The 22,327-nt window shown below is 38.7% G+C and overlaps 1 protein-coding gene across 5 annotated transcripts in view; it reads right to left on the bottom strand.

Moving 5' to 3' along the window:
• Nucleotides 1–8,035: 8,035 nt before the first annotated feature.
• The window catches only part of YAP1 (Yes1 associated transcriptional regulator), a 55,066-nt gene continuing 40,774 nt past the window's right edge, over nt 8,036–22,327 (bottom strand). For 2 of the 5 annotated variants that reach the window (XM_075198786.1, XM_075198788.1), the window contains 4 exons: nt 14,981–15,159; nt 12,619–12,749; nt 11,748–11,860; nt 8,036–9,813 (listed from right to left, as the gene is read on the bottom strand). In XM_075198786.1, the coding sequence (XP_075054887.1) occupies nt 9,575–9,813; nt 11,748–11,860; nt 12,619–12,749; nt 14,981–15,159 (662 nt within the window). In that variant the 3' untranslated portion in view covers nt 8,036–9,574. Of the gene's footprint in view, nt 9,814–10,751; nt 10,816–11,747; nt 11,861–12,618; nt 12,750–14,968; nt 15,160–22,327 lie in introns of all 5 variants that reach the window. The other 3 variants (XM_075198787.1, XM_075198785.1, XM_075198789.1) reach the window with 2 other exon arrangements.

Genomic DNA, 22,327 nt, shown 5'->3' with positions numbered 1-22,327 from the left:
TGATTGATAGGAGGAGGATGAAGGCCCTGATTGGCTGGGGGAGTAACAGGAAGAGGATGTGCAGGAAGGAGGAGAGAGAGCAGCATGGTAGAAGGAACAAGGGGGAGAAGGTGCAGCCGAGTAGAGACAAGAGTGAGCTGCTGCCAGAACTGTGACATTGCCAGCAAAGCGGACGGAGAACAGCTGGGGACACGCAGTGGGCGCCAAAGAGTCTCCACTAACTGCAGAACCGTCTCAAGGTAAAACCCTAGCTTGCAGTGTACTGCACACACCCCAGTGTCAGAGGGAAGAGTGATGAGAGAATCTATCCAAAACGGACATTGCATTCTTGTACAAGGAAGGATTGTGAGAGCTTTTCCCCCAGATCATACCTACACAGGCTGCAGGGAACAATGAAGACGGTCGTTTCAGCTATATCCTGTGTGTGTGCTGATATTCATTGATTGTTGAGAGAACAGCGCCATCTTGTGGCTGAAATGAGCAACAGCCCTGCTTTCTACTATAATACTTAACCCTTGATGGAAACCTCTGCAGGACATTGGAACACTACCAAATTACTGTGCACAGGTCAGCCCAGGACGGAGTGGAAAATATGGTAACGTTACCGGGGATAATATTGGTGCACCAAATGTTTTAGATGATGTTAATGTTATGTGATTTACCTAAGAATTGATTTATTAATATTGAAAGTGACATTCAGTGTTAGTGGTACCGCTGCAATTCAAGTTAACTCAGCAGTAGATGCTAAAAGTGGGGCGCCCGACCCATAGGGAATAGCACGGTACAGCAAACACCTGAATAAGAAGGAGCCCTCTAGTGGGCACGGTAGTGACCGTAAGAGTCTTGATGGGTTATTACTGATGGTTCTTGCATCATCACCAGTCAGATATTGCTAACTTGAAAGTAGTAACTGTGATTACCAGTGTGCCTGATTAGACAATGTGTATGTTATATGTTAAATGCTATTGTGCTCTATGCTGATCAGACGCATTATTTTGTCATTCTATTGAGCTGAAGGGGTCAGTGGCGCGGTGTCTTACCGAAACTATCCTTACCGCATTCTCAATAAAACCAAGTTGTTTGACCAATCCTTGTCCCTTTCATTGAAGTATTTATCTCCTGACCACCGGATATCCGAACAGAAAAGAACCTGACTCGTGTCTGGAGGACAGGGTAAGGGAAGGATTCCCATCAGTACTCGACCACCACAATCCGACACTCCTTCTTTGGTAAGATGGCTATGTCAATAGTTTAGGTTAACTATATATATATATATATATATATATATATATATATATATATATATATATATATATATATATATATATATATATATATCTATATATATATATATATATATATATATATATCTATCTATATCTATATATATCTAATATATAGGTAGTGTTCACCGCAATAACAATTGAAGTCTTTCAATACATCTATTATTGAGATGGGTCACTGTTGCTAGTTACATATAAATAGCTGTAATTTGTCCCGCAAATAGGCTAAAAGATCTCCCCTTCATTTGCCATATTTAAAGGCTGAAGGGAACTGGTAAAGCCTATGATAATTCATGCATAAAAAACATGTTTGTTCATTGTACTTCACGCCTCTGCTTCTTGGGAATTTTAAGGCCTTGTAGAAATGACTATTAATTTTAATTAGTTAACATGTTCTTAAAGTCTATTAAAACACACTTTGACGAAGAGCATAATGGAAGCGAATGCATCTGTACATAAGTGTTAACACTTGTTAGAATGCAATGGAATTCTATGGGAACGCTTATTACGCACTCAGTACACTATGCTGCAGGGAAGCTTTGAGAACATGCTTTGAATCCTCTGCTTTTCTCCAGGATTTGCCTATGCTTTTCAGCACCCACTTTCTAGGAGTCTTCAGCCAGTACCTGAATTGCCAAACATTCAAAATATTTTACTCTCTCCAGACCTTTGTTAATATAACGGGGCACTTAATTCTCATAATTAATCTATACACTGTCCTGAGGTGACTTCACTATTTTTTTTCCTGGACAGAGCAAGACCAACTTTCGCAACAACCAGACAGAAAAAAAAATGTGAAATTTAATTTAATCATTTATACACAATATTGAATTGTAAAAATGTGTAGTACACCAAAACAATTGTGTTCTAAAGTAAAAATCAGTTTATTCTAATACTTTTTAAAACAAAAACAAAAAATGAAAAAAGATTTGAGTGACTATTACATGATTTTGTTAAACCACAAGTTGAGGAGAAAATAAAAGAACATTTTTTTGTTTTTGTAATATAGTCTGTAAATACTCAGAGGTATTCATAAATTTAGAAAATAAAATCAAGCCCGAGCTCCCAAAAAGTAACAGTGAATAACAAAATATACCCATTGAAAAAGAATACATATATAGATATATACACCTTATTTTATTATGTGGGAAACAATATATTCAAAGTTTATCTGTGTAAATTAATTGGCTTGAAACCAAAGTGTATATGGTACAAAATAAAAAACAAGATTGTCAAAAAAGTTGAAATCATTAAAGGGCATTACAAGTTTTTGGTCTGTACATTTCAGGGGTGGGTGGTGGAGAACAGTATTGCAAGTTGTCATTTTTAGAAGAAACATACAGATATTTGTATTGAAGAACAATAAAAAAAAAATATATAAATTTATAACAAGCAATCAATTTTAGGAGCATTACAGACAGAAAATGTAACAGGAAGAATGCACTTAATATACTGGCATGCCAAAATAAACATGTTATACATATTTGACGAGTGTGCACTTTCTAATATAAGACATAAAATATGCAAGTATTCAGTTGTTTCCGTTAAAAGATAAAAAGCTACACAGATCATTTTTCTGGTTTCTAGGTAATAACCACGATACCGCCTGCAGTACAATACTCCGATGTGCAGGCTCTGTAGTGTCGTTTTGCATTGCCGACGTTCAAACACTGATTGGCTCTTTGTATTTTTTTCAAGTTCAACTCACAATGAAGCAAATACTACATCTAATAAGTGACAAACTAATTACAGAAACCACCAGGTTTGTTTCTTCTTGTCATAAAATATATACAGGGGGTAAAGGTTAGACTTATTTTTTTCATTTCATTTAGAGTAAAACAATATATAGTTCAATATCTCTTAACTTGACACAATCAGCTGGTGATTTGGAGAATATTAAATAAAGCAAAGAATTTTCATGTAAAAACTGATAAAAACACCAACATAAAATAGCATATGACATTTCATTTAATGGATTCTGAAACCCTTTTCTCAGGAATCCCCAATATAGAGAGACATTATGGAATATAAACTCACTTTGCCATTTCGTTTTCAGAAAAAGGTGAGTTAAGACTCATCCATGCGAAATATTGTAAAACATGTTGCAACTCGAATTAAAAAACATAATAGATAAAAAAAAATAAAAAATAAAAAAAAAAAAAAACAGAAAAAGAGCAAACGCATAAGAAATGAGTCTGCCACGAAAAAACCCCTAAAAAGTTGCAGTCTCAAATCAGTTCTCAGACAAACTAACAGAGTAAAACTTTAAAAAGTGAGTGTTTTGCGTTTTTCCATTTCAGTTTGTTCATAGTTGTCCCGTAAGGTTTTGCAGATCGCTTTTCAGAATCAGTATTAAATTAGTGACTGGATAATTCTAAGGGGCATATTCAATTGTTTGCGGAAACGCCAACAATCTTGCGGCGCACGCACTATTACCGTTATTACGGTACTTTTCTCGCTGGATTTCAGCTCACGGCTCAGGGAGCTGCGAGCTGAAATCCAGCTTACTATTACCGTATTAACAGTAGTAGTTTTAACTCTGCGGGGATATTCAAAAATTTAATATGCCCCTAAAGATCCATACTGCTGCTACTTATTTCACCCAAGCTTATGCGAGATCATCTGGAAAACACACACACACACACTGTTAGGGGTATCCAAGGACAGCCACAACCCGTTACCAGCCTCCATGCAATATCCCAAAATATACAAATTATAAAAATTAATCGGTTCCAATTGTATTGATTTCACGTCATCTTACTACAGATATTACAAAATTGCAGTAGGTTCAATGAAAATCGCACTGTTGTATGAAATTCAAGGATTGTGGCATTAGTAAAAGCTGGAATGCAATACTATAGGGCTTATGCATCGGTACAGAACCAGGATACTCTACCTGGATTCAAGAGTTGTATAAGATCACAAACAGATGTGTAGTAATCACCCTGCAATTAGTACGCACAACAGAGGTTTTGAGCCAATCCTACGTTCAGCTTATTGACTCATCACTAGCAACTACAGCGATGTAACTAGTTCCTCGTTACTTTATAAGCTGCATTCTGCTATTTCTTCACCCCACAAACCCGCTGCTTCCACTGTCACAGCATGCACTCTTCAAACCGTTAAATCTTTTATTTGACCAACAGCCTACCAGCACAAGGCAAGGTTAAAAACACTGCAGCAGAAAGCGTTGTGCATCTCTCCTGGATGCCGATCTATAATTTTGATACGGTTGGCGTTGAAATTCAGTTTGGCCTCTGGTGGTAATTCATTTTTTTTTATTTTTTCAAAAGCGTGGATTGTGACGGCCAAAACGCACCAGAACCCAACTCCTCCACGTTACCACTCACATACTTCTACCCTCTACAAACTAACAGATCATGGATGTAAATATTGTAAATGCCAAATTTAACAAACCGTGCTAAACGTAGATTTACAAATATGCACACAAATACTAACTTACATGCCAAATATTTTCTTTGGTTTTTGGGTGAGAAACATACTATACTAATGACAGAAGATCTAAAAAAAAAAAAGCAAAAAAAAAGCCCAAAAAAACACAGCAATTTTTCCTTGAAAAACCATAAGTGATTAAACGGTTTATAAATGGGTGGGGGGAGTCACAACATACCAAGACTAAATAGAACAACAAAAGTACAATGTATAAGAATGATCTATTTACACAGCTCCGCAGCACTGAGCCAGTACCGGAAACTTCAATAATAGAACCTAACACTTGAGATGCTATATACGCAACTCTACATTAAAATTAAAAATAAAATGTCTATTTGCTACATATAGTCTACGTTCAAATGTATCCTGTACTGGAGCAGGATCGTTGTGGCACTTATAATCCAGGAACACATCACATCGTAAATGCAAACCTGTTCTGTTGTACATACATATCATAAAGGTGCATTTATTATCTACACACAGAGGAGGAAGACATTTTGTGGACTCAACCAATATGAGAAAGCAGACCATCCTTCAACCTCTCTGCCCTTCATGACATAACGATGTCACAACAGAAACTTAACCAACAAAATGGCTCCCGACACTGAAATCATGAATACATGACCTGCATATAACCGTTTTCCTAGCGCCTGTGAGACTGGGCCCTCCACGTTCATAGCATGTCACAAGGTCACACAAGGTCATGGAATCTGGCAGGAAATCCACCCCATAGTGTAGGGTCACATGTTCACTTTAAAAGCTAGCAGTTTTTCTGTCAGCATATATGCAGTATTGATGGCGCTTATTTGGTTTTGTTGATGATAGGTTGAAGTGTAGAGGAGCAAGAGCTCCATCCCCATCACACCAGAGCGATTAAGCTCTGTATATGCTTCTGAGCCTAGTCGTCGACAGGAAAAAAGCTCCGAGACATTCAACCCATCAGCTTGGGAGCAACGGAGCTTCTGAACGTTGCTCTTTTCCAGTGGAAAAAAGCCCTGGCCTTTTAAGCGCCCATGTGACCACAATAGATGTTGAAATCAAAATGCACAAAACGCATGTTAACAAGCTCCGTAAAAGGCTCTTGGACGTTAAACTGTTGCATCAAATTAGAACACAGTATAATATTGGAGCACATATTAGGTAAGTGGCCACAATGTGGGCATTTCATAGCTTAAAGAGGAGGTATAGACTGTAGTGTGTAAATAAAAGGGCGCATTTAACCTTCTGAAACTAGACCTATAGCGCTGTGTGCAAAACATGGCAGTGTTGTGGAAAGGAATATTACACTTGCTTTAAATAAATTAAATTTATGGTGCCATGTTTCTGAAAATTAATCTTAGAAAGCAAGATGGACAGCTTACAAATGACTGATGATTTTGTAATTAAACTCCATAACGCACCAGTGCCATAATCCTTAGGAACCGTCAACAAAATATTTAAGAAAATCTAGATTGTATTAGAAGCATACTTTTCTTTGCACTTGTTCTGTCAGGGACATGGTATTATATTGTATTTCATAGGCATTGCTCTACTTTAAGTATAATTCTATTCACACAGATGATGCCAAACCCACCGTCATCTGGTAGATGATAAGAGTGGAGGGGACCGAATGTATGAACAGCAGGTAAAAGTATCAGATAGACTCTTTAAGAACCAAAAGGGTAAAATAAAATAGGGGAAGTGGATACAAAAATCAGCCTTATAATGTCCAATTTATATGCGTGGGGGGGGGGAACCCACTGAAGAATTTCAAAATATATATTTCTAGCTTAAATACAGAACACTCATTAGGAGCTTTTATATGAGCAAAAAAAATTACAAAATAACTAAAGTTTTTCATATTTTGATGGCAATTGCTAGATTTAAGCTCCCTCCCACCTTTTGAGCCTTCAGGTGCAGCAATTTAGAGTCACATTATGCCCATATACAATATGGCAGATTTTACAAGCAACGCACATGTTCATTGATCATTTTAAGAACTAGGTTACCAAATTACCAAGGAAACCTTTTATAACAATTAAAAGATTGAGATCATATTCCCATGAAACCAGCAGCAGAACCTCAACTATTTGGGCTGCGCAGTTTACAGGACACTGAGAAGTCTCACCCTTCCCAGTCCATCCCTCTCCTCCCAAAGACTTCGTGCTACTCTTTATGCTCAAACGGACCACCAACCAGAGCTCCATTAAACGCATGTACAAAAATTGTTGTGGCGTGTGCATTTACTTCCTGTTCGATAACATCGGAATACTAGTTACTAAGTTCACACTCTAGATGATAATCAGCATACTTTTGTTTACGGTATTAAGCATATACCATTATCTTTATACCCACTATATGCTTCGATAGGAGCTTAATAATTACAGTACAGGCATTGCGGAATTTTGCTCCAATTTGGAGAGCTGCATTGAAACTTGCCTTGCTGCTCAGTAGTGCCTAGGACTGCTAGAGCCCCCCCACCGATACTGGGATCTGGACTTTTCTGGATAAAACTTTCACACTGTCACTGACATTTCCCTCTTTATTGAATGGTAGAGCAGTGTCAGTAGGAGGTGCTTGGTGACTGTGTGTGTATGACATCACTAAACAGCAGCAAATATTTGCTTTCATTATTTACTAGATATCGGGTTGTCAGATATATATATATATATATATATATATATATATATATCTCTATCTATATATATATATATATCTATATCATCCCACACCTCTACTGAGATTTTTACATTCCAAATTGCTACCTAGAGGAGTATACTCCCTATAGTTTTCCGCTCTAAAGCCGTCCTGTTGCCCAAGTGGAGGTAGCGATTTAGTGGGTCACTGAGGAAAACATAACCTATCCTGCTCATTAAGAACCACCGACATTACTGAATATGTCATACCCAAGGCTGCAGTATGACAAATATTGGTTTGCCCCCCAAAAAATGGATACCTCTAAAACGGTTGTTAGCCCCATGAAACACCTTACAGAAGGTAATCAATTCGCAATTTTATAAACAAAACACTGGATTCCAAAACCGTATCCATCAATACTCTTGTAAAAGGAAAAGCGCATGATAAAACAGTTGAGTACATTTTCACCTTCAGACCACTTCAGCTAAATAGTGTTTGTAGTTTAAAAGGATGTGAAAAAAATACTTTGGGTAGGTTGCGGCTTTGTATATAGATCTACGGAGCTAAACCGATCCCTTAAAATCCAAAAACACCTATCGCCTACTGCAGGCTAATTTGAAGATCATGATAAAGTTATTTTTTTGTCTGACTAGCAAATAGCATTAGAGGAAATGTAAAGACAATAACTTTTACAATTCGCTATTGTTTAATTTTCTAATAAAAAAAACAATTAGGTGTACAGTAAGACATGATCATTTAATATTCAAATACAAAAAGTCAGGCAAAAAGGCATCCACCCCGATTGCAAGGACACTCCGAGATTCATGTGTGGAACAGATTTTTTTAAAAAAAGAAAAAAAGATACAACAATAAAATATTTGCTTCATGTGGTAGAGCAAATTCTATATATTCACAATTTGTACGGGCAAAGGACCCCTTTTAAAAAAAAAAAAAAAGATTAAAATCCCGGTCTGGCAATTTGTTGGCAATAATAAAAATAAAACAAGCCCTTAATACAAATATATACTAGAGCTTTGAAGGTCACGTAAAAAGGCATTTTTTTTTTTGTTTATTTTTTTGTTTTGTTAAAAAGACAGGAGAGGTAGGTTGAATGATTTGTTCGGTAAATGTCAAAACTAAAATTCTATTTGCCAGTAATAAAACCACATTCTATAAACTCCTCTTTATCCCCCTCCCCCCCACCAAATCCTCACAAAGTATAAAAACACAATTGTCAGACTGCCAAAATCAGATGTTGGCACCATCACACTTTGCCTGTTCCGTCAGCATTTAAACAAATTCCAAGTAACAAACTTACATATTCACTCAATATTAACTTTAAACCATCTTGCACTGACCCAAACAAAAAAAAGACTGCACATATGTTAAACCAATATATCAAAAAAAACAACCATGGATTACATTAAATAAAGATTATGGGATCCATATCGATTTCCTTAAACCAGGTGGGGTTACGCCTTCAAATGACTTATTTGCTTACGCAGGCCCTCTTTCAATATTTAATAAATATGCTGCTTTAGCTTTTCGAGGGAGCAAAGCAGTGTCAGATCCCAGGACAAATAAAACAAATCCCTCTGCCTCATAATATAAGAGAAATCCAAAATATAAAGCAAGGCATTTAGTAAACGTTGTAGGAGGGTGTGCAGAAAGCAATAACAGTCTTTGGAAGTTAGAGAACCCCTTTAAGGGGATCCTGGAGGAAGGGGAAGAGACGATCATGCAATAGTTACTTATATAACAGTTAATATCTCACTAGACTGATAGGGTAGGTAATCCTGTATGGTATATATATATCTGTAGGAAAGGGAAGAAAGATTATACTGCATGATATTTACATGTATCACATGGGAAAACTGGAGGATCTAATTGTATTAAGTATTGCCCAACACTTCCCAATCTCCTTACACAAAAATACTTGAAGGCAGCAATGAAATCCAAAATGTGGTTGATATCTCAGGCTCTCAATGGTGAAAAAAAAAAAAAAAAAGTGTTTGCAATAACAAAGCAGCAATGGGTGAAGAGAAAAAAATACTAAAACGAGAAAAAAAAAAAAAAAAAAGAAAAGTAAGGTCTTTGAAAGTTTGTTCGTCTGGTGCACAACGCGATAGTCTGCCAAGTGGCTGAGTTTTGCTCCAAAGTTACAGGCACTCCCGATTGACAAAATCCTTCAAGAGATTTTGGAAGCAGTTTTGTAGAGGCCTCTATAACCATGTGAGGAAACTCTCTTTATCCAGTTTGGTGCCCGCCAGGACAGACTCCATGTCGTTAAGGATGTCGGAACTCAAAGCTTCTTGTAGACTCGGCATGAGTTCCTCGCCTTCCACATTCATCGCTTCCCCCTCGAGCGTACCAAGGTCTACATTAGTTCCTGGAAGTGCTTCCAAATAGTCGGGGAACCGGTTCTGTTGGGAGGGCATACTACTTTGGTTGATTGCATCACCTGAGGAGAATAGAAAGAAAAGAAAAATACATATTACCCTTGAAACTGTCTATATAGACTAGATTTATGGCCATAAACACCGAGAACTGAATTCACAAAAAAAGTTTATGGTGTTCAAACTAGCCTTAAAGAATTGGGCAATTGTCAGAGTTAGACAATCGTTAGACCAACACTCCAGTGTAGGTTGAAAACTCTCCCTTCCCAGTGTTCCAAATCAGGAGCGGCTACTTGCAGCTATTTTTCTAGGTGCTGTGTGGTTGGTCTCACGGCTCCAGCCAGAAACAGGAATTGTATGACGTTACAGTTAAGGAGCGGACAGGACTAATCCGATGCCCGACTTTTATCCTGTTGGTAATCGACCCCGGGCAATGGGAACAGTGTGTGTACAGGCACTAATTATACTTTAAACATACACAATGTGTGACACTTTGAATGGCTGATACTGTCTGATGGACCATAAACTAGTCAGAGAAGATGCCTATTCCTGGAGGCTCACAGTAACATTATCGAGTCCCACTGTGGCCGAGTGGAAAACCTCAGATCCCATAATCAGTAACAGGTGACAGAATGTACTCTACTTCTTCACCTTTATTAAAGCAATTAAAACATGCATAAACAAAAAGACAAAACACATGATTATTCTGGTGAATATTAAACCACACCCAATTTTGAAGACCGCTTTGACAGCATAAAATTAAGGTGGTAAAAAATTTCATTACACATTTGTGAATTTCACTGGAAACATTTGTTGTTTGTTTTTGTGTTTTTTTAAACATCCGCCACTTTTGTGAATTCAGCCCTAAATATGCAAACGATCATTAAAACGGAATTTTGCAGCAGCGACATACAGATGGAGTATGATTGTTCTGGACAAACTGAGCAATCAAGCCGTACCAACCCAACACACTTAATAGAGAAAGAAAAAAGGGTCATATTACTGAAGTCTGGCGCGGTTACAGGTGAACTGGGCGATCAACACATCATATGACAATCGTGCTCCATCTGTATAATAAAGCTGGTTTTATAAAACAATTTGTGCCCACATATACAATTTAGTATTTCAACCTCCCAATATGGAAAAGTTACCAGATAGTAGAGAGTGAAATAGAACTGTAAAAAAGGTACCAGAGACGACACAAGGCGCAGGTCAGAGGTAGCTCTAGGAGGATGAGAAGGATAGTATTTTTATATGAGATTTGAGATGTATGAAGGGGTGGTGTTTTTGAGGACTTTGTAGGTAAGGGTGAGTAATTGGAATTGGATTCTGGAGAACACAGAACCCAGTGTAGGGATTTGCAAAGTGGTGCAGCAGATGTGGAGCGGTGAGAGAGGAAGATCAGTCTTGCTGCGGCGTTTAAGTTAGATTGATAGCAGGGCACAAATAGGCTTTTAGAAACTATGGATATTGAGCCTAGTGCCTGGGATAATACCCAATTATTGATGGAATTTACCAGTCATGTGGATCGCGCCACACAAATAGTTTCTGGATTATTAAAACTAAAAGACGTGAACCTGATTATTTTCCCTTTACATATAAATATATTGCTCCTGGTCTGCATGACCAGATGGGAGTAGAAAGAAAAAAAAAATAGAAGTAAAATCTAGGAAGTCTCTTGGGGGGGGGGGGGGGTAACAAGTGATCTTATTTAAATATACAGTTGGAGCAGAATGTAATGTAGTAAACAGTGCACAGACAAAACTTTGCTATTAATTGGAATATTCCAACATAAAATAAATTTATCCCAGATGTCAAGGGACATCCAATATTCTACCTAATACTTATCTTAGGCCCATCTGTATAGATGGTTCACTCTATACAGTCTATTAATGCATCTATACAATGTGTTCTTACATATCAAACTAGCAAGCACTAAAGACAAATATTTTCTTCTTCATTTGTGTGAAAATCTAGATTACGCTCAAAGCCAACTGACCTGTGTCCATTTCATCCACGCTGTTGAGGAAATCATCGGGAGTTCTGGGTACGCTGTAACTACTCATGCTTAATCCACTGTCTGTACTCTCATCCCTGGAGTGATATGTGCCGCTGCAAGTACAAACCAGCAACGTTTGGGTCAGGATAGAACAGAGAAAAGCTAAAGTCTACACAAACGCAGCGCACAGTAATAGAGGAAGACGTTGTACAATGGCATCGGCAAGAGAACAAGGACTAGGTTCCTTCTTCATCACCGTAGGACAAGATCTATAGATCAGGATCCATCCAATATGCGCCACTTATGTAATGAGCGGTTTCAGCAGTGCATTGGGTAGACCTCAACTTACGTAGGGATCACCAACATGCTTTATAAACCATTGTGGGGTCCAGACAGGGCGATTCCTTTTATTACACACTCAGTGGTTAAAAAGAACCTTCTGTGTGGCTTAAGTCCTTCATGAACAGGGCCATGCCTTTGTGGCCAGACCCTGCTTCAGAGAGAGCAATGAGGTACAGGTAAAGAGCGCTCTCTACAGGCACAGCTCTAGGCGGCACTGTGCTCACTTCTAGCTCGCTTCCTGTGAGGTATAGAGAACAAAGCCAGCCTAGGAGAGAGCATAACTCCTGAAAAGAGGAATGGATTGAACTCATCTTCCTGGGCAAACAGGATCATGTGTTTTTCTAAGCCAACAACAAAGTACAAGAGCCACTAAGCAGTAAAGCAGGAAAACAACAAAGGACCTGGAGACAGGTCATCTTTCGATCAGAAAGGGATAAGCCCTATAGATCGTCAATCACCAGTGTAAATAACAATGATTGCTTACCATTACTAACCCATAGGTGGGCGCCTAGCTAGAAACACTACATACCTGTTGAGGAAAGGATCCGAGCTGTTCATGGTCATTGTCCGGAGCTCCTGAGTTATTCCAGACGAACAGACAGGGTTTTGAGACCCGCCATCTTGCTCCATGGTTGGTATTTGGCTACGAAGAGCGAGTTCCTGCAAAGATAAGTAACCCTGTGTACTATTAAATTCGATAAAGACCTAGTCCAATATTACAGACATCACCCAAACACAGTAGATTGCTTTATGGAATGTTTGTATCGTTATATGCTCTAATCTTCATCATTCAGACATGAAGGACATCCCTTAAGGGACAGGTTTCTTCCGATCTGCTGTTTTCAAACAGGAATTTGGCTCTAGACTGGCCTTAAATGGATAAGGATGGTGAGGTTAGGCTACACCAAAAACATTAAAGAAATGTTCATAAACATTTGCATAGGAAAGCTTTGTGTACGGTCCGTGACAGCTTACACTGTAGAGAACCGTTAGAGCCCATGTGAAGCCCCACCATTGTCCTTGTTGTTGTCTTCCTACATAAAACCTTCTCCTACCCTCTGTACTGCAGATAGAAATACTTCACCATTTTCAGATATTTGGTTAAAGGGCTGAAGGATGGGAAGAAGTCTAGGGGGCCACAGTGGGCTTGATGCGCACAAAACAAATATATTTTCTCCCAAAGAAATTTTTTTTTTATCCAAAGACAGACCAAAAATAAACAGACGTTAGAGTATCTTAAATCTATTATACCATAAAGAGACCATAACTTAGCCTGCCAAATTTCAGAAACCAGGTAGCCAATGTGCAAAATTATTTAAGAAACAAAATATTACTGCTGACACCTTACTATTGGGAGTCCTCTATTTGATGCCAGTAAAATGTATTTTCACTGGTCCCTTGAAGGATCCTGCTGACTCCGAGATTTGGGACACTGGCTGCTGGACTATACATTATTTGTCCATCTCTTCATTATACGTGGAGTTACATGGAACATCTGGTGTTTTTTTGTTGTTATTGATTCTAAATAAGGCCATTTAAATGCAACAGTCACACATACTGGCTGAAGTTAAAGGGACCATCCTGACTCCACTGGAGCCTGCACTAAGCTACTGATCCCATGGGCGAGAGCTAAACCTGTGCTCTCACATACTAGTGTTTCACTGTAACTAGGTAACAAAAACAACTTGCAAATAATGTGCACTGGATGCTAAAGTTATTTCTGCATTAAGACTGGTTTTTCAGCCAGAAACTTGTCAAACCGGAGTGGATTTTTCTTCTTCTTTAAATTCTTGCTGCTTTACATATACTGAAACACAGGCCTGACCAACATGTGTCTCTACAGGTGTTGTGACACTACAAGCCCTTAGCATGCTCTGCCAGCTATCAGCTGGCTATCTATTGGCAAAGCATGCTGGGGGTTGTAGTTTCACAACACATGGAGAGCCACAGGTTGGCCAGGCCTGCTGTAAAAGGAAGAAAAACAAGTGGGACACTAGGAATTTACCACAAAAGTACAACATTTAAATATTCTAATCCTATTGTATAGTCATAAAAGCAGGAAACAGACTTTGCATATGTTATAAAAAAAAAATATGTGCTTGATATACGTTATGTGGGTCCATCGTCAAGTTGACAAACCTTATAAAACATAGCCATCTACAGGGGTTGGGGGGCATCTGCCACCCGGGCCGCTCCCATAGTGGGCTACCTTGGGCTCAGTTACTTGACTACCTGCATTTTTTCCACCCTTTAAAATAGGCTGCTGAGTCGAGTCTTGCCAGCCACCCCCTGCCCATCTAGATACATTTTCTGGACTCCATTATACATCTTTCTTTCTGGAGGGACGTTACAGATTTTTGGTGGTTAAAAAAAACCAAACAAACAAACAAAAAAATAACAAAAAATCCTGCCTAACTGGAGTATGGTCACCAAATAGATGCACAGTGGGGTCGATTGTATCCCAATTTCTCTTTAGTCCTCGGAACAGATAGTTGTGCATATGGATATCTAGGGCGACACGGAATCTTGGCCTACCACTGTTGCAGCTGGATTATGAAGATTAATAAAGAAAGACACCAATAAATGGCATAATGCATCTAGCACCTAAACTGAAGCAAAGAGCCAAGGGCAAGGAGACTTGCACCAAGATATTAACTTATAGGGAGCACAGTGATCCAATTGGCCAGTCAACACCAGCACCGAAGAACTTACACACTCCAAATAAATTAAAGGCGCTAGACGTCGCCTAGACCATACAAAGACGAAGATGGCCACAAATCGAGATATCTTTACCCCACTAACCCGACCTACACCGCACTACCATTACACATAGACAACAGGACAAACACGTAGAGAATAACAAAATGCAGTCTTCTAACCTGTGGCCTCACCTGCCGAAGCAGTTCTTGGTGCTTGAGTCGTAGACGCTCTTTCTCCATCTGAAGCTGCTGAAGCCTCATCTGCTGCTGGTTCCCCCCACCTCCCATGACCGTACTCTGGGGGCTCTGCGGAGCGAGGGGCGGAGGGGATTTCACCGGCGCGCTCTGGCTCAGTCTCTGTTGGTTCATAGCTGGAAAAGATAAAAAGATATACTTGTAACATTATCGGCCTAGACACTGCTGAATTGTTGACGAAACCCAACAAAATTTAAGCGCACTTTTTTGGCCCCGAGGCCGAAGAGGTTGTGCGACTAGCTCCCCCCTACTCTAACCACAAAGACTTTTCTTGTCCCATAGTAAGAAATTAAATCTATGCTTAAACATTGGAAAGGACAACCTTTACATATGTATGCTACTAAAATATCACCAGAGTATTATATGGCTTTACGTTTACTGATCGCTGTGTACCAAAAGCAACATTAAGCGACTCTGGACGAAATAAAAGCCTTTGTGAGAAACAGAATGAAGCAATATATTTAGGTAAGGTCGCAGGAGGTTATGTGCAGATACAATAAAATTATTTGAAAGTGGACAAGACCTTTGAGGTGCACAAAATATTTCAAACCCTAAAAAGGATTTTAAATGGCATTAATCCAGTTGACAGGGTTAATATGTAAATATGTATATGAAATGAAGTTAATATTTTCAAGAACCTGTAAAAATCATTGAAGATCTATGTGTTCTTCAGGGACATTTTTAATTTGTTAAACTATAGATTTCAAAATGTATCAGTTCATATTTAAAAGTATAATCTTCAACTGGAAACATTGTTTTCCTTTTTTCTGCTGCCTTGTGTTTGAAAAACAGAAACTTCTCCATTGCAATAAACTATTCTGCAAAAAGCTGCAACAATGTTACAACAACATACAAAACAAAAAAAAGTGTTTGATTGCCAATTTCTATGTAGAAAAGGAAGGGTCTTCTGTTCGGATAGATTAGTCTAGGCACTAATTGGATTGATACATTTAACGTGTGAAAACAAAGGGCTCATTCACATGTGCATATAAACCAATGCAGCCCGAACAAATTTAGCCTACATCTCTTTTACAAACATGCTCGAGGTACAAGAAAATTTATTACTTCCAGAATGTTAAGATCCCAAATCCTACCTTTACAAAGACAGGTCTTGAAAAACAAAACAAACCCCTGCTTTGTACTTACATTGCACTGACATATATGCAGAAGCCTGAAAATGTCTACCCATCATAACATATGCAAGTGTTTCACAATGTACAAAGTGTTTTATGCATATGTGAAAGGACTAAGAGTATGGAGCTCCCCGATAAGCAGATTAAACCGGATCACATGGTGGGTACTAGTTTGTCCACCAGCTGTTAATCAATCACTGCCCCTTTAAAAACTAATCCAAATATTTCTTGCTGAGCTGCAACTCCGACTAGTACCGGTCACAGTCTCCACTCCCACAGAAACCCTGAACCACTCATCAATTACTCATTAGGCCGAATTTGGGCAAATGGGTTTAGGAATTAAAAAGGAACTCGCTAGTCATGCATTAGAGGAATCACCTCAGCATCCACCCCCTCTATTCTCAATGATCTGTAGGAAGGAAAAAAAAATCTATTCATATAAAAGAACGCTCTGTTTGTTTAGGTGGGTTAGCCCAGTTTCGCTTGCACTTTTTATTTTCAGCAGGTCACCATGACATCAGAAGCCTGAACACATGCCAGGAGATAAACAGCCACCTAACTTGGCAATCACTGGCTCAGCAAACAGACTAAGAAGCTTTTATGATGGTATTCTAAACTAAAGACCTTTTTTTTCCCCCTCTTCAATGTCCTTTTTTGTTAAAAGCCTACAGTCTCTTTACATGGCTCTGTGTAGGCATTACACGTGAGCTGGTGACGCCTCAAACACAACAGCAGGTAGAGTAGAGGCCACAGCTCTGTTAATAAGACAAAGGCTACAAAAAGGAGATTGTGACCCTAACCTGATATTAGGTCACAACTGAGAAGTAACAAACTGCCCCCTATAGGCCGCCTACACTGGTCACTGCAGTAAAACAATGACTGACGGAATTCCCCGAACCAGAGTGTTCCGTACATTAATCATATAACTTTTTTGTTCTTTATGTTGACGTTCTTTAAGATAAAAGGTTTTATTAATGAGGGGCAAACGCAGGATTTGTAGAGGGGGGTTTCCACACCACGCCGCCAGTGGACGTGACCAGCATGCATGGGGGCGTGGCTATAAATTTAGACATTGCTTGGCTGCTCTCCAACTCTTCCTATCCCCATAATATACATGGGCAATGCTGCGTGCACTACTGTTAGGAGCATGCAGCTCTCCCTTTTCAAGCAGAGTTATGTAAAGCGGGGGCAGGGTCCAGCCACCTCAATTATACAGTGCCCCAAACTTGGAGGGGGTTTCCAGGCACTAGGAACCCCCCCCCCCCCCCCTCCTTCTCAGTTTGCCTATCCTAATATAGCATTAGGAAGCAATAGGCAGGTGCGACCATGGACTAATGTAGCGGAAAATAGCACGTCGCCAACTGGACACTATCCGATATAGGGATTGTTCCTAATATTACTAGACATGTAAAATGCACTATATTATCACAGCACAATATAGTGTGCCATACGGATTCTGCTTGTAAGCCATGCACACGTTGCCTAAGAGTTCAACGGGCCTATTCAAGTAACAAAGGGAACGTCTTTCGACCATCCTGTATTTACTCTCAAGAGCTATAAATAAATGCTTTCAAGTTTCACACAAGCCAGGAGTACTCAGATTGCTAGTTAATAGTTACCATACATAAATCCTTTACAATAAGTTACTAGGAGTACCTAGACTTGGCAAATGTTCTTCTGAATTTCCCTTACTGCACATTCGCTCCAAACACGTTCATTAATAAATGTATATATTTATTGTTTTAATCCAGGGAGTCTGTTTCTTCTCGGATTCTCATACTCCTGCAAATCTGGAAAGCATTTGATTGGCAGATGAAGCCTTAAACCAGCCAGCACAGACCTCACAGGCAGAAAACAAAAAAATAAGGCTTTGTTTTGGTAAAGGGGGGAAATCAGGATATGGGAGCAGAGAGACGATTACATTTTCTCAAGCAAAATTTCCAAAATAAAATAAAGAGACAAAGCCCCCAATTAAACCACCCACATGATGGCAAACAAGTTTTTTTGCAGTTAGACAAAATAATGAAGAAAAAAAAAGTGTACAGAGGAGAAGAAAGAAAACAGTGCTAATTAATGCCTACAGTACAGCAAACAGTAATTAAGACCAAGAGATAATGAGATGTTTTTAGAACGGCTGCAGGGGGACACTGTTAAACAGTGACCAAATTCTTCACTGTTGATATTGGACTCTCACTCAAATAAAAAGGAACACGATCTAAACTCCCAAAGGTTTAACTATAATAGTTCCACATCTGTAACCACTTCAGCCAAACTAGAGGTCAAGAGACTCACATGTGGCCTCCGACAGTGAAAGATGCCTTATAATGGCATAGTGTGCTAAAATATATATTACAGGACAAATCTAGGCTTTGTAACCCGCGTGTTCTGACATCACCAGTCACCCATTCTGGCGTTATTTGCATGTTAGTCCTTTCACTACACCCAGCTCAAGACAACTCACCACTTGCTGCCAATGTCCCTCCCCTACCCACAATGCATTGTGCTGTTAAATTAACAAGCTCTAGAACATAACACTGGAAAACAGCTTTACCAACAATGCATTGAATCATTCACTCTCAAAATGTCCTGTGACACATTGGGCAGGGTATTTCTTAACTACCATCTTCATTTCCTAAACGACTTCCTCCTCTCTTATATCACATCATCTTACTTCCTAGACACATAATTTGCATTTAATTCCCGCCTCCCCACTTCGATAAAAATATACGTCAAGGACTCTCTATTCCAAGGGCTAGATTTACTGAGCTGCGGGTTTGAAAAAGTGGGGATGTTGCCTATAGCAACCAATCAGATTCTAGCTTTCATTTATTTAGTACCTTCTACAAAATGACAGCTAGAATCTGATTGGTTGCTATAGGCAACATCCCCACTTTTTCAAACCCGCAGCTTAGTAAATCTAGCCCCAAGTGTTTTATCATATACTGGATGTGACGGACTACATATTCTCTGTGCAACAATGTGTAACATGATTTGGTCTATATAAATTAACAATAAGATTATTAAGAGTCACTTCAGAGTATCGTAATGTGTATAAATGCCCTTCGTCATTCTTTATATGCTTATGGAACGCCTCAGTGACTTATGACATAGAACCAATGTTCTATATCCACAGCAAATTACAAACAATTACTCATTTTGATGTCAGACTCATTATCATCCAGAGACCAAAAGTGTGAAGTGTATTTTGGTCAGGAGGACCTAAGATGAATTCTAGAGGGCTGCCTCTTGCCCACCATTGTTCAACACACAAAGGGACCTATAATAAACAATTTTCCGCACAATAATAAACGATAGGTTTATTGGGTGTTCATGCAGAGGAGAACAAATCCTACACTTATATTTTTAGTATACATATTTAGTGTAATATAGCGCTGACTTAGTGGTTAAAGATGCAAACTGGGATTTATACCAAGGTCTCCATAACATTTCAATGATAATGGTCAGAAATATCAAAAGCTTTAGCGCAGGAAGATTACATCTTCTGTTTAAGAAAGAAAAGTATTTACTAGTAGTTGCAGGTAGTTCTTGTTGTAAATATATAGACTGTGTAAGGATTCGCATACCAAAGTAAATGCGGTAACAGCTACAAATCACAACAGCTTCAAATAAGGTTCTTCAGTCTAGACGTGTCCTCAAGTTATAATAATAACTACTATTACAAATACTGCCTGACTTGTACAATTTAGAATATACAAAAAACACAGCTATTATGTCCTTGGTTATAAACATTACACTAAAAAAAAGAAAGAAAAAAAAGAAGGTATCTACTGCAACTGGTTGAGAACCTAGGATCAGTGATCAAAGACAGTGACTCGTTCCAGGCGTAAACAAAGGTGATAGGTTTTAGGAGAGCTGACAATGAAGAGACAGGAAAACATGTAAGTGATTATTTGGCAGGAACAGTGGGAAAGATTAGTAATTTAGAAAGTACAATGCTAAAAGCAACAGATTCTGTGTATCAAACAGGTTAGAAAAAGAAGCCAGTTAAGATTTCACAATATATGTAGCAAGTACTGCAAAGCAGAAAAGGATGGTTTTAGGAAATCTAAATAGATTAAGAAAAAGATACCGACTAAGCAGAATGAGTCTAAGAAAGCTAATCAGATGTATAAGGCCAAAGTTGAGGTGTCATCGAGTGCAGGAAATGGGGATAATTTTAGGTATAACTGAAATCGGAAAAACAAAAAAAGAATAGCAAGAGTAAAGACCTAGTAAGACTGTTTTGTTTAGGGCGAGGAGCATAGTGGTTCCTCTTAAAACTTATTTTTGTTCAATATTCATAGCAGAAGGACATGGGGGAGGGGGAGCACAGTTAAGTAGCAAGAACATTGATGCAAAGGAGGTAGAGAGGAGTCTACTTACAGAGAAGACCCTAACAGAACGCTCAAACCTGTAAGTGGCCAAATCCACAGTGCCAGACAGGATACATCCAATTACACTAAAAAAAGCTTAAAGGAGTTCTGGTAACACCATTCACAGAGTTATTTAACCAGACACTTATAACAGGAGCCGTTACAAAGGGCTGGAAGCAAATACGAGTCTGGCAGCTACAGACCAGTGAGCCTGACATCTGAAGAAAATTGCAGAATATTTCAAACCCAGCAACTTGCAAGATCCCTGGAAGCAAAGATTTGTTGGGGAGGGTCATCCGATGGACTTGGTGACTAAGTTCAAGGTGGAGCCATAGATGTTGTATATCTTATACCAAGACATTTTACACTGCCTCACACCAGAGAGAGCTAAATAAAATAATTAGAATGTTTGGGAGTGGATTCAAAAGTGGTTAAATGGAGAGAGAGCTCTAGTAAATGTGGTGCATTCAGAGGAGGGAAAGGTTAATAGTGGAGTACCCTAGACACCTGAACTGGGTTCCAAAAACCTCAAAATGCTGAACATAGTATTTATGTCACTAAAAGAATCAAATACGAAGGAGAAAAGGGATCTAGGAGTCACTGTTTCAGGAGAGTTAAATAAGTAGGCTGACAACGTAGCAAAGCAATGATGAAGGCCATTCATATGGTAGGATGCACAGGTAGAGAACTTAGTAGCAGAAAGAGGTTATTATGTCACTTTATAGATTCATTGGCAAGACCAGACCTATACTGCCATGTTCAGTTCTAGAGAGCATATCTCTAAAACATAAATTAGAAATTGTGCAAATAAGGGCAAATAAAATGGTGCATGGTTTAAATCACAAAAGTAACCAGAAAAGACTGAAGCATCTAAAACATGTACAGCTATGAGCAGAGAGCGGTATATGATAGAAAGTTTCAAATATATCAAGAGTTTAATAATTTACTGAAGGGAAGCATTCTTCAGAGGAAGTGACGTATTGGCACAAGAGGACATGCAATAAAACTGGAGGGTAGCAGGTTTATGGGAAATGTGAGGATAAACAATTTCACCAAAAGAGTAGTGGAGATGTGGAATAGCCTCCCCCAGAGGTGGTAGACACAGTAGATAAATTTAAACATGTGTGGGATAGACACAAAGGTATTCTAAATCTAAAAAAAGCTAAGGGTCAAATAGGGTGTGAGGTTATCAGAGATAAAAAAAATAAATAAATGGGCAAACGAGATGGGCCGAATGGTTCTTAGTCAACTATGTTTCTATACTACCAATATCAAATTAAAATAAAGATCAAAAACAACAACTCATCACTTGCTGTTAAAAACACGATAGCCAAATGCCTTTCATATTTGAAGTTACTGAAAACATTGGCATTCCGGGCAGACAATTGCCCTTTCTTTCAGTGTAGATGAGATTACAAACAGGATTAGAGTAAAATCTGAGTTCCATGCTCTAGAGAAGTCATACAACACACTGGTTAATAGACTCTTAGGGCTATATTTACTAAACTGTGTGTTTGAAAAAGTGGATATGTTGCCTCTAACAACCAAATCATACTCTAGCTGTCATTTTGTAGAATGTACTAAATAAATGACAGCTAGAATCGGATTGGTTGGCAGTTTAGTAAATATACCCTTTAGTAAGGAAATCATTGAAGCATAAGGAGTTCCATTTGCCAAACCCTTCCCCATCTACACCACATTATACCAAAGTATTTTTCCATGCTTGCCAAATGTTTAGTCAAAAACTGTAACCTCAAAATAGCATTAGCATATCTTTC

The sequence above is a fragment of the Mixophyes fleayi genome, chromosome 2 (assembly GCF_038048845.1).
Source record: "Mixophyes fleayi isolate aMixFle1 chromosome 2, aMixFle1.hap1, whole genome shotgun sequence".
NCBI lineage: Eukaryota > Metazoa > Chordata > Amphibia > Anura > Limnodynastidae > Mixophyes > Mixophyes fleayi.
The sequence above is the reverse complement of the archived record's forward strand: the minus strand, read 5'-3'. Positions and strand labels throughout refer to the sequence as shown.